The sequence below is a fragment of the Eschscholzia californica genome, unplaced genomic scaffold (assembly GCF_041429995.1).
Source record: "Eschscholzia californica isolate CP2 unplaced genomic scaffold, dmEscCali1.0.p SCAF_4, whole genome shotgun sequence".
In the NCBI taxonomy this organism is placed as follows: domain Eukaryota; kingdom Viridiplantae; phylum Streptophyta; class Magnoliopsida; order Ranunculales; family Papaveraceae; genus Eschscholzia; species Eschscholzia californica.
In genome coordinates, this window is record NW_028238461.1 from 11,231,326 (window position 1) to 11,244,226 (window position 12,901).

Below are 12,901 nucleotides of genomic sequence, written 5' to 3' on the forward strand. Positions count from 1 at the left end.
GCACTCGAACTCCCGTTTAAGTCATCTCGCTCCTGAATTTTTCTTTCAATCCACCATTAATCAAGATAGAGTGTACGAGGTTGTAGAGACAGAATTCATCATCGAGTAGCCATTTCTGCAGGTGCAAATTTGGTTAACACTTCACCTGAAAATTGCCACTTAACCCTGCCTTAGCGATGTCTTCATTTTAGGCAAAACCCTTTGGTTCGCCGATATATTGTTCAGGAAGTAAGACATCTTCTGAGCAATAATTACGTTCTTGGCGTGGTGCTAAAATACCATATTGAATGACTCAAAATACATTAATGGGCCTCTAGGTAGAGTCAATTCTAATAATTTATGTTTCTATGAGTATGTTGGGCATACACGGAGCAACACATCATCTTTTTCTCATTTATTGAAGAAAAGCATTTTGATCAATTTCAACCGAAGAGACTCAGAGATTCAAAAGAGCTCAAAAAAGTCAAAAGAAAAGACATTAAAGATTAGAGGTCAGAAGAGAAGCAAGATGAACAAAGGATCCAAGGCATTATGGTTATTTTCCATTTAGGGCAACACTGGAAGATTGAGCGAAAGAGTCTTAGAGGTAATTTTCTTATTTCCTCGAATCAACGGCCAAAAACAAATGCCTTTGGGATAATTTGAGAAAAAAGAAAAAATGAAGAAAAAAGAAGAAAGGAAATGGGATCATATAGGATTCCTCGAAGGTCCACGATGGAAGCTGGTCATACTTTCTGACTTTAAAATTAAAGGGCCAATCGAAAAATAACACTTGTAGAAGTAAAGTGGTAAATTGGGTACTAGTCATTTGGCACAAGGATGGGCTATTGTTTTGAGGCTCGGATTGGAGTTGAAAATTGGGCTTCAAAATTTGCTGACAGCCCAAGTAGTATTTGAACTTGACAATTCCGATACTGTTGGTATTCTTATCTTCCATTGAAGATAAACTTCTTTCTTTCTCTCTCTAGTTTGATCCTCATTCATCTCACTCTAAAATGGAATCCTTAGCACTATCACCTCTCACTACTCTTACCACTTCAAACCAAAGTAGAAAACTCAATGGAAATAGAGATTACTTCACCTCTTCAAAATCATCTTCTCTGAAATTCAAACCCTTTTATACTACCCATTTTAGCCATGTAAATCTTCAATTTCTTCTAGTTTTTAACAATGGGTATTCATTAATTGTGTTTTATTATTTATTTGAGATGGGTTTTTGGTTTTTGATACAGAGTATGAGTATTCGCATGTCAGTGACTATGGATGATGACCCAACTAAGCAGATGAAGGAAATGAATGCAGCAAAAAAGAGATGGGAAGCTCTGGTATTTGACTTCACACCCAGTTAAGAGATTAGTAAACTGTTTACTTCATTTAAAAAAAACACATTTTCACATCTTGGGGGTTTTTTTTTCTTTCACTTCAATTGCCAAACACCACCAAATCTACTTATATTGGAGTTCTTCTTAGTGGTTAAACTTAAGAATTGATATTTATTTCATCATTTTATTGATTAAAGAATGGTTAGGATGTGTGAGAATAGTCCCACATGGGTGGATGGTGATCTAGCAACCAATAATATAATGTTAAATTGGTCATTATATATAACTATAGAGATATATTAGTTGATTTCGTTTAATGAACAAGTGAAGTTCTTTTGATTTCTTGAAGTAATTTGAAAGGAAAAGAGATAGTAGTGAGAAACTAATAAGAAAATTATAGGATTAGGAATAGACATAAACTAAGTTTTCTCTCTTATGCAAGTAATTTCATTAAATAATGGATACAAATACCAACCCGAGCAACCTCGTTCATTTCCTTTAAGTTCCCGAGAGTTGTTCTTGTTAGTTATTCTGCGATCGGCCTGGACTGATTCTCTATCAATTTGTTGAATTATGTCATGTAACGTTTATAAAACTATCCTTTTCCAGATTTAGTGTTCAATCAGTCCTGGACATTCTTGAGATGCCACATTTTGGTATGCTTTTTCAATTTTTATGTTCACCAAGTTTGTAGATCAGAGAAGAGAAGGTGAAGGCACTCACACCAAGGGAAGCTGGGTATGCAATTCAGCTATCATACAAGACGCTCCTTGATGTTCGTCCCTCAGCTGAACACAAAAAAGTGAGCAATATCATTTCCATTTCGCATTTTAGCTCAACTCCCACCATAGGTATTTGGTAGTTTTGCTTGTTGAGATATGCCCTTTCTATTAGAATTGGATCCTTGTAGCTTAAAAGCAGGGGCATCAAATTATGATACTTCTTTGTATGATTTCGAATTGCTATTGAGAATAGATTTCACTTGAATAAACCTCGTGGCATTGCTTTTATGTATCCATGTCACTATAATTTCCCTCTTATTGTTTTGCAGGCATGGGTTAAAGGCTCGACTTGGATTCCAATCTTCGACGTTGATAGCACTCTAGATGCTGGGGCTGTTTCCAAAAAGGTCATGGACTTTGTGATGGGTATGGTATTGAGTCCATGGGTCATCTATCTTATTATGCACTATTTCCAACTCCTTCCCCTTACTTTTTGTTTAGCTCAAATCATCTCCCCTATGCATGTTAAGATTGTGTATATTATGCTTAAAACCTGTGACTTTTCCAAACTATCTAGACACAATAATACAAATCTCTCTCCTCTATTCAACTACAGTACGAGTCTGCATCATGTCAAGAGTGTAAAACAACTTGAGTACTGCCATATAATATGCCTAATTCCGTGATGAAACTCCACAGCGCGCATAACTGCAAGGCTAGTGCAGAGTTCTATTTACTGATATCAACTTTGAGTAATCGCTCCGAGTATAAAACAAGTATGTGGAACCCTGTATTATCCAAAGAGAACTAGGTTAGATAGTTGGACACTTGAAGATCCTTTCAGTCTGCTAAGGAGGAGATCAAGCATGACTTCTGTCATCCCATTGTCTGAATTTGAACTGTTCGATTTAAATGGACTTAAAATTCGCCGAAATTAGTACATTGGAGTCAAACAAAAACAAACATTTTGAATCTGGCTCGAGTCAATTCAGACCTTAAGTCAAATATCAGATTTGACCAAGAAAAAAAAAACTCTACCTAAATCTGTACACATAGATGCAATTAGGTGAATATTTATACAAATTCGCTTGTTTTCTTTACTGGTTAAACATTTCCACTTTTAGGAGGAAAAAAATAAGACCTCTTTATAAGTGATTTGCATTTTTATAGGGGGTTGGTGGAGTGGTGTACCTACACTATCCTATGATAAGTAAGTCTTTTCCCCTTTTGCCTCGATTTTATGTGTGTATAATCTTCAGCATTCCACATCGCAAATTACCTATTCGTTATCATCTTTGCAACAGACAATTCACATCGAAGGTCGAGGAAAAGTTCCCCAAAGACTCAGATCTCATTGTAGCATGCCAAAAGGGGTTGAGGTAAATGTGTTGACAAACTAATTGGGTAGTTCACAAACTGACTCCATACTTTCACTATACAGATACTACAATATTTGTAAATTTTGTCGAACATGAGTAGTAACTCAAACCCCAGCATCTGTTTCTGACCTCTTTTCGAGTTTCAGTAAGAGGTAACTTGGAGAAGTTAAAATGAAATCCCACATGTACAGAATGCAGAATGAAAGAGTGCTAAAATCACTATTGTGTACCCTTTACGAACTTGAACAAGTAATCTACTTTATGATACATACATAATTTTTCTCTGTATTGAAACTATACCATCGGATTGAGCAGGTCCCTTGCTGCATGTGAGCAACTATATAAAGCTGGCTACAGAAACCTTTTTTGGGTTCAAGGGGGTCTTGAGGCTGCTGAAGAAGAAGTAAGATTGCTGTTGAGATGTCGTTCTTTTTCTAATTGACAAACATTTTTCTCATTTTTCTATAGTTGAAATATTGAAGCTTTTGCTGTAAAATTTGTTGTTTTTCTTGTTGGAATAGGATCTTGAGAGGGAAGGACCTCAACCTTTCAAATTTGCTGGAATTGGAGGAATGTCGGAGTTTCTTGGGTAGTCTATCGTAAACTTAATCAATTTGTTTCCCCAAACAATTAGTGAACTCATTGTGTAGAAAATCGAACTATGCATCAATTTTTCCTTAAAGTATGGGAATTTAATCTACCTGAATTTAATCTGGCTACAAATAATTGCGCCATTAACTTTTAGGCCATTAAAGTTCAATAACGATGTACTCCTCATTCTTCAGTTGGACTGATCAACAACGAGCTGCAGCTGCAAAAGAAGGCTGGGGTTACCGATTTGTTTTCTCTGCTCGGTTGGTATGTGCCTAACTATTCCAAGAAAAAATAATCCATATATTGTTTCCTTAACTTGGCTAATAGATATTGTTTTCTGGACATGGTTCCCACAGGTTGGAGTTTTTCTCCTTGCAGATGCTTTGTTTATCGGAGCCCAGCAAGCAAATAGCTATCTTCAAAACCTGAGATCTCATTAAAGACACCAACTGAACGATCGAACGAGTGGATGTTTCACGAAGATCACAATTTTGCTTTTCAATTGTAAGTCTTAAAACTGGTATGAAAATTGCCATTAGGTTGAACTACTTTTCAAACTTGCTAAACCGTGTAACGCTTTTGTATTTTTATAAATAAATGATACAAATACTGAAATTCAAAATAACATAAAACAAAACACACAATTCCCTCACAACAAGCCACATCCTGAAAACCAAACGTAACACGATTTAGGAGAACTAAAACAATCACTCTAGTTGTATGGTTATATTAACTATTAACTCATAAGTTGTCCAGAAAAACGATAAAGCTTCGAAGCCGGAAGGTCATAGAATAGTAAGGTATAAGGTATTGAGAAAAAGCATTTATTAGTGGCGGTGTGGTGGTGGTGGTGGAGAGAGAAGAGGCGGAGAATCACTACCACCATCACCAGCAGGATGGTAGTAAGGGTAAATGGTATAAACAGTCTGAGCAACTGTGAGTGCCATTAGGAATATAGCAGCCACAACAGAGAGAATAGCCCATGGGTTCCTGAAGTAAGTATGTATAAGGTTAGCCCTCCATTCATTCCAGCTTTTCTTACAATAATCATGCACCTTCTTGTGCACCACATCCAGACTACTCTCTGGGTCGAGAGTTATGTCTTTCGATAGCTCATTGAACAGCTTCGCCACCGCCTTATCACTCCCAATAGCATTCTGTATTATCCCACTTGAATGAAGCAAACTTACATCTTTTGCTGAATCTATTATATTATCCATGAAAAATATGTACGATGTTATTTCATTTCCCGCTCCCACATGGAATCTCTCAAATGCCATTAGGTTTAGGAATGTAGATTCAGTGGTGTCATCGACTATGACCACTGGAAGTCGAAGAACCCCACCCCGAAAAGATATGTCTTTTAAGCTCATGGTTTTACTAATTTTGAACCTTATTCCGGCTTCATGAAGCTCCATTGCGGAGCGGATAATATCCCCACTGCTCTCGTACTGCTCATCGGTGCTTTTGACTTTCTGCTGGTGCCGTGATTTCTTCCGTGGGTCTTGGAGCAAGTTCTTCCTATAAACATCCAATACGTGCAGGCATTTTCCCATGGTGTGGACAGGTGCGTTCGGGGAGCAGAACTTTGATATGATTCTATTCAAGAACTCCTCATTCTGCACTCGTTCAAAAGTTTATATCTTAGTATTGAACTCAATATTTAAAAACAGTTGAAATAATAGAAAGAACAGTAATTTTTAGTTAACATCTGTCTTTTCAGTTGTAACGGGCACAAACACCAGTGTAATAGGCACAGGCATTATGTTATTTATTTTGTACTTATGCAAAGTATGTACATCCATACCTTTGGTTTTCCACCAGCTTCGACGGCGACTAGAGTGTCGAGAAGAAGCATGGGAAGTTGGTTTGGGAGCATGAGCATATCTCTCCTAATATAAGGTATAATATATAGCTTACCATGATAGCTAAATATAGGGTCATTAAAGGCATAATCATCAGTAGTTCCGGTAGCAGTCCGGAGGACCTCAAGCATAAAACAACCATCAACCATCATAACGCGGAGGAACTCGTTTGGGTCATTCTGCCACTTACTGTCGAGCCAGTCATAGGAATCCATAAGCTGGTTGCAGACACCGTGTAGCGCATCCAAGTAAGAGCTGAGAGGTTTGTTCGAACGTTTTAGGAAGTGGAGGAGGGCACGGTGTTTGTGCTCCTCCATCTGCCGGAGATGGTCGTCACCGTAGTGGTAAGGGCCGAAAGATACAGACTGAGGTTTATAGGCCTTTTTATTGAGGTCTGTAACACAAGGAGGTACTCTGTAAATCGATTTCTTCTTCCAGTGTTCAACTTCCTTTGCTTTGTCCATTGTTTCTAGTTTTTCCTTAACATCTATCACCCATTTGCAGCTACTACTACTACTGCCATTAGGATTATCATTTGCTTCAATGTTATCAATGTTAAGACTCATGATCAATGTTAGAGAGAGTGAAGAGAAAGAGAGGTTAGAATGGAGGTGTGATGAGTTAGGGTGGTGATAATAGATGGATTTGGAAGAGATTCTTGCCTTGTTATGAAGGTTGAAGAGACCAGAAAAATGAAGAGACCTAGGATAAGGGGTTGGTAGTTAGCAGCCTTATGACTGAGCACATATGCTTGATGTTTTGGGTGACTTGTTCACATGGTTGTTGAGTGAGACTTTAAATTTGGAATAAATCTATAATTTAGACAAGAAAAACAAGAAAAAGTATAGACAAACCAATATCTTCTATCTTTTGATTATTAAAAACAAATCTACATTAGTACATGATGAATATTACATCTTTACACATGCTTATAAGTGGGTCTAATAAGTAACAAATGTCACACTACTACTAGTAAAATGATGGACTATTACTAAGAAAGTCTATTATAAAAGCAAATAGTATACAATGATTTGAAGCTAGTTGTTTCGAAATACATTCATTTAACCTAATCGAACTTGTCAATCTTGTGAAATTTGAACTATTTTAGACCGACCCGTTGCGTAATTTTTGTTTTGTATTTAACACTTCTATATAAGTATAGGATTGGGAAAATTTCCAATTTACTATTCCTCTTGGATTGTGTTCTTTTGAGTATCTTAGGGTGGTTGGGTAAAGAGAAACTAATAATGAGATAAAGTTAGGATATAACCCACACATATATTTAAAGTAATATGGAGGAATTCTAAAGCTCTTATATGCCTTTCTTCCCTCGATACAACAACATATGATTTAGGAGTATATTAACCAAAGAGGCATAGTTTAAAGAAGCGAAAAAGTGATTTTTTTAGTATTTTATTGGTATCTTGCCTTTAGTACCTAACATTCAAGGGTGATTTAGCTATCATATAATTATTTGTCGTGGAGAAGATTTACAAACAAACCACGAAAATCTAGTGTACTTCTTTGTTATTGTTTATTTCAGTGTTGCTTTTCTATTTTTATTGTTATCGGTCAAAAGCTAGATATGTCCTCAAGAATAGTTCTAATAAAGTACTTGCATGGTTTGCACACTTGGTATATCAAATGCCTACACCAAGAACTCACACACTCTCTCTATCTAATATCTATATATAAATAATGTGTTATACATACTGCATACAACCAATGTCCTAGATATATTGGTAGACATTGCCATGTCCACCGATGTCGGCATCCATTACTCCCTCTAATGTTAGAAAACGAAACATTGTATTCTCATTAACATTTCACAATTACAATAGTCCATCTATTTATATAGACTAGGGTATATCCCGCGCCCTAGGGCACAGACACTTGTATCAATCAAAAGTTACGAAATTTATTGTTATATTTTATTGAGAGAGAGAGAGAGATTTTTATTAGTTATTATATTTTTGTATTATTCTTTTGTTTATTTTCTCTTAAATTAGTTATTATTTTATTGAGAGAGAGAGAAATTTTAATTTCTTTTTTTAACTCTTGAAATTTATTTTGTTTCTTTTTTTCTTAAATTAGAATTTCTTTTTCTAAGAAGGAAAGGATTATTATTTTTTAAATAGGTAACTCTACGAAGGACTATATTTTAAATTTTGAGAAGGGCCTCTAGACAAATATCCTTTATTTAAAAAGGGTGTTTGTCCCAATCATCGTTTTCCCTTCTGTTTTATATAATAGATGAATCTTATAGAGAGAAAGATAACAGAAAACTAACTACCACTCTAACGGACAATTAACTCTCTAACGAATTTCTTGACTAACTTTATTTTCTTAACAAACTTTTATAAAGACACTCATCAGATTATGAAGGCACCACAACTTTCCTTCTTACTCTCATTAGTGACACCATCTTTACACCTTCTTTCTTACTCTAACATATACAAAATAGAACAATGGGTGCTGAAGGGTACAAACTTGTGTTTTGGTGTTTGAGATATCTTCCATCTCCCTGAAATAACGAAGGGAGAAGAGAGAGAGAATCAAATAATTTTTGTGTTTAGGATTCGAGAGAAGAGAAAAATTCAGAGGAAAAATATAAGAGGAAAAATAAATTCTTTTTCTAAATTTTTTGTTTTCAGCAAGTTAATAGAGACAATGAGGGTGATGAAGATGATGAAGTGGTGTGAGACCGTGAGAGAAGAAGAAAGTTAATTAGTAGAGAGGTAAATAAATTAAAGAAGGGGTAGTTTTGGAATATCAAAATCTGACTTCACCTTGACTTAACTGCCTTTGGACGGGAAAAAGGAAAAGGGACATTTCTTACAAACTAAGGGGCCACACAGAAAATTAACAATATTTTAAGGGGCCAAATAGGAAATAACTTTAAATTGAAATCTTGTAATAAGATTTGACTAATAAAATCTTGAAGAGAAATTTGATTATTTAATATCTTAACAATAGATTTGTAATGGTAAGAATCTTGAATCAGATTTTGATAAGTTAGAATCTTGAGGTAAGATTTAGGTATTAGTGAAATTTATCGATCAAGATGTGTATAAATACAATCCACCACCATAATACAAATACTACCACAATTCTCAAACAAAATTATGGGTCATAAGTTCCTAATTTTTCTAGTGTTGATATTGCTTGGCTTTTTACCATTCTTCTCTCGTGCCATAGAGGTGGTGATCGTAAATGAGATTTCAGAAAAAATACCATTCAACATTCACTGTAAATCTAAAGATGATGATCTTGGTGAACATAAACTTTCTTATCATGAGAAGTCCCAATGGAGTTTTGGCATCAATTTTTGGGGGACAACACTATTCTGGTGTAATTTTTGGTGGAATGATGAGAATAATGTCCGAGTAGAAGGAAACTATAAAATTTACGACTATAACAGAGATAGGGGTCTCTGTAAGACTTGTTTGTACGAAGCTCGTCATAAGGGCTTGTATTTTATTTATAAGGAAAATGTCCGATTTTTGGTTTATCAATGGAAAAATGAAACAACCTTAATATAATATTAAAATGGTGTTCTAAAACTTATTTCATAATAATAAACTACTATGCTTACATTATCTTTATTTTCTCTTTTAGCACATTTTCATGATGAATGGTTTGGATTTATGCAATAGACTTTGGTGTAAAATGACTCACCGAAATCACCCATGGCCCAAGAGCTTCAGAAATGACCTCAAGACCCCAAATTCGTGCACCAACCCAATTGCGGTGTTTTCCTCACACTCTAAGTCCAAGAGGTGACTACTTTGTTGCCACTACAATGGATGAAGGAAACCCCAAAAAAGTTAGAGAAACGTCAAAGAACTCCTTTTAAATACATCAATAAACTCTATTAAATCGATTTCTAGATATGATCCAACCTCTGAAGAGGTATACGCAAATTTCATGAAATATCTTTTGTTATGCAAAAAGATATTTAGAGCAGGAGCAACATTACGGTTATCAATATTTAAAGTAATTTTCTTTTGGGTTATTTCCCTAATGGCCCCCTACTTTGTGACCAGCTTCCCGCCTGGCCTCTTACTTTACGATAAATACCCATATGGCCCCCTTCCGTTATAACACCGTTACTCTCTCTCTTCCATTTCTTTTCTCTCTCCTCCAACATGTTTTCTCTCTCTGCCACCTCGTTAAAACCAGCCAACTCATCATCTTCTCCGGGAAGGTCGCCGGCCGACCAATTTTCCGGCCGGCGACCTCCAAACAAAAAAAAAATTATTTTTTTTATTTCATCTCTCCTCTCTCTCTCTAAAAAAAAAAATATATATATTTTTTTTTTTTTACTTCCTCTCTCTCTCTCTCTAAACTCCGGCGAAGGGGGTTACCCTTCGCCGGAGTTCGGGAGACCTTAAAGGTCTGCCGGAACAGACCTTCATGGTCTGTTCCGGCAGACCTTTAAGGTCTGCTCGGAGGTCTGCCCGAGCAGACCTTCATGGTCTGCTCGAACAGACCATGAAGGTCTGTTCCGGCAGATCTGGAAGGTCTGCCGGAACAGACCTTCAAGGTCTGCTCGAGCAGACCTTCCAGATCTGCTCGAGCAGATCTCAAAGGTCTGTTCCGGCAGACCTCGAAGGTCTGTTCCGGCAGACCTCGAAGGTCTGTTCCGGCAGACCTCGAAGGTCTGTTCCGGCAGACCTCGAAGGTCTGTTCCGGCAGACCTCGAAGGTCTGTTCCGGCAGACCTCGAAGGTCTGTTCCGGCAGACCTCGAAGGTCTGTTCCGGCAGACCTCGAAGGTCTGTTCCGGCAGACCTTGAAGGTCTCCCGAACTCCGGCGAAGGGTAACTCCCCTTCGCCGAAGTTTAGAGAGAGAGAGAGAGAGAGGAAGTAAAAAAAAAAAAAAATTTTTTTTTTTTGAGAGAGAGAGAGGAGAGATGAAATAAAAAAATATTTTTTTTTTTTTTTAGGTTTGGAGGTCGCCGGCCGGAAAATTGGTCGGCCGGCGACCTTCCCGGAGAAGATGATGAGTTGGCTGGTTTTAACGAGGTGGCAGAGAGAGAAAACATGTTGGAGGAGAGAGAAAAGAAATGGAAGAGAGAGAGTAACGGTGTTATAACGGAAGGGGGCCATATGGGTATTTTTCGTAAAGTAGGGGGCCATGCGGGAAGCTGGTCACAAAGTAGGGGGCCATTAGGGAAATAACCCTTTTCTTTTATTATACAAAAGAAATTTCATGAAATTTCTTTTGTTATCGGTCAAAAGTTAGATATCTTCAAGAATAGTCCTAATAAAGTAGGAATAATTACTATACAGGTCAAAATAATATGGAAAATAAGTAAAATAAAACATAGTAAGATATTTAAAAATTATTATTGAAGTAAAAAAGTATACAAATACTAAAATAATATTTTTTGTCTTTTTGTTTAATTAAATTCTTTTATTTTTCTTTAAACTTCAAATCGATATAATTCTTTCATTTTGTGTAACTAAATTGCCAACTTTTCTTAATTTGGATTTGCAGCCAGCATTTGATGTCCATTATGTAATATGACCAGGGCCGGTCCTGACATTTTGGAGGCCCGAAGCGAGTTATCAAAATGTGGCCCCTTTACGTTTTTCATGATTTTTACATGAACGTATATTTACAAGATTTTTTCGGCTGCAATGAAGATTATCTATTGTTGATTTCATGTGACGATACTCTGATTACCATTTCAGAGTCCTAATAAATCTTATAATGTATCTAACGGTTAACTAATTGCATTTTTGTACTTGTGTCAAACTGAGTAGATCAAGTCGATTCACCCATTCTCATAGTAAAAATTTTCTCAGAAAGAAGGAAGGTAGATTCCAGTTAAAAACTCGATTTACAAGGTTTTAAAGTCATTACTAGATTTGCAACTATTGGTTGCGAATGACCTATGCTTAAATATGTCAAGGGATACATAGTTTGAAGTGTGACAAGTCCCAAGCCTATTATGTTATGTTAAACAAGTTTTCATTCTAAGTGTTGTGCCTATGCTTTTGAGCCAAATTCTTATTTTCTTTCTATGTATATTAATATTCCAAATGATATCAAATTAATAATAACAATGATAATAATCCTACAGATTATAGTACAACACGTCAAACAGTTTCTTACAGGATAACAAAAAGGAGAATTTGATCTATTTTCTTTTTCTTTTCTTTTTTATTTGAATCGTCAACGGACTATAGGGCATGGCCCTTTAAAAAAAGAATACTAAGAACCAAAAAACACAAGGTAAATTAGAAAACAACCGAAAAACAAAAAAACCAGCCTATCTAGTGAACCCAACAACATAGATTTTATCTTTCACCAACTCTTTTTATACTTATAATGATATTAACCTATTTAAAAAAAATGATATTAACCAAAAGAGATTTACCGAGTTCGTATTGTGCGGTATTCACCTAGTCTTTTTTATAACAACAACAACAATTACATACGTAAATAAAATAGCTTAAAAGCAACAATTAAAAAAAAAATTAAGTAGTTGCATACCAATATACCATTAGAGAGAGAAATTGCAAAAGTTAGTGAATTAGATGCTTTTGTTGTGGGATGATTTGGCACTTCGGTTGGCAGTTTGTTGATGGCACTGGAAGAATAATGAAGAGAAGATTTGGAGGAGGTTTGAACAATCTTGAGAGGTTTCAGGGTTTGGTCATTTGGAAATTCCAAGTTGGAAGAAAGGATAAGGGAAGAGAGAATAAAAATTGGGCCAAATAGGAGAGTTTATTACTTAAACATATTATGTTGTTGGGTCCACACAATAAGCAATGGAAATGGGCCAAAAAGTGTGGCCCCAATCTATTGTTTTAATATGTGTGGGGGCCCTTAAAATCTGTTATAAGAAGAGATAAACAGTTGAAGCTTTTCTAGTTTAGAGGCCCCCAAATTAGTGAGGCCCAAAGCGAGGCTTTGCCTGCTTTGGGCTCAGGGCCGGCCCTGAATATGACATACTTCTGCTTCCAAAATAGTTTTAGTCATGAGGAAATGAAGTTTGACATTTCCTAT

At 36.1% G+C, this 12,901-nt stretch overlaps 2 protein-coding genes across 2 annotated transcripts; one reads left to right on the forward strand and one right to left on the reverse strand.

The window, feature by feature from the left end:
• Positions 1–805: 805 nt before the first annotated feature.
• On the forward strand, positions 806–4,624 carry LOC147542664 (Rhodanese/Cell cycle control phosphatase superfamily protein). The gene is made up of 10 exons (XM_086634873.1): positions 806–1,139; positions 1,233–1,325; positions 2,017–2,124; positions 2,374–2,470; positions 3,215–3,254; positions 3,349–3,423; positions 3,739–3,826; positions 3,945–4,012; positions 4,209–4,281; positions 4,374–4,624. The coding sequence occupies exons 1-10, from the start codon at positions 996–998 to the stop codon at positions 4,455–4,457; spliced, it is 870 nt and encodes a 289-aa protein (XP_086490999.1). The 5' UTR covers positions 806–995; the 3' UTR covers positions 4,458–4,624.
• LOC147542665 (UPF0481 protein At3g47200-like) lies at positions 4,576–6,652 on the reverse strand. The gene is made up of 2 exons (XM_086634872.1): positions 5,825–6,652; positions 4,576–5,636 (listed from the first exon to the last, which is right to left on the reverse strand). The coding sequence occupies exons 1-2, from the start codon at positions 6,446–6,448 to the stop codon at positions 4,845–4,847; spliced, it is 1,416 nt and encodes a 471-aa protein (XP_086490998.1). The 5' UTR covers positions 6,449–6,652; the 3' UTR covers positions 4,576–4,844.
• Between the last annotated feature and the right edge of the window lie 6,249 nt (positions 6,653–12,901).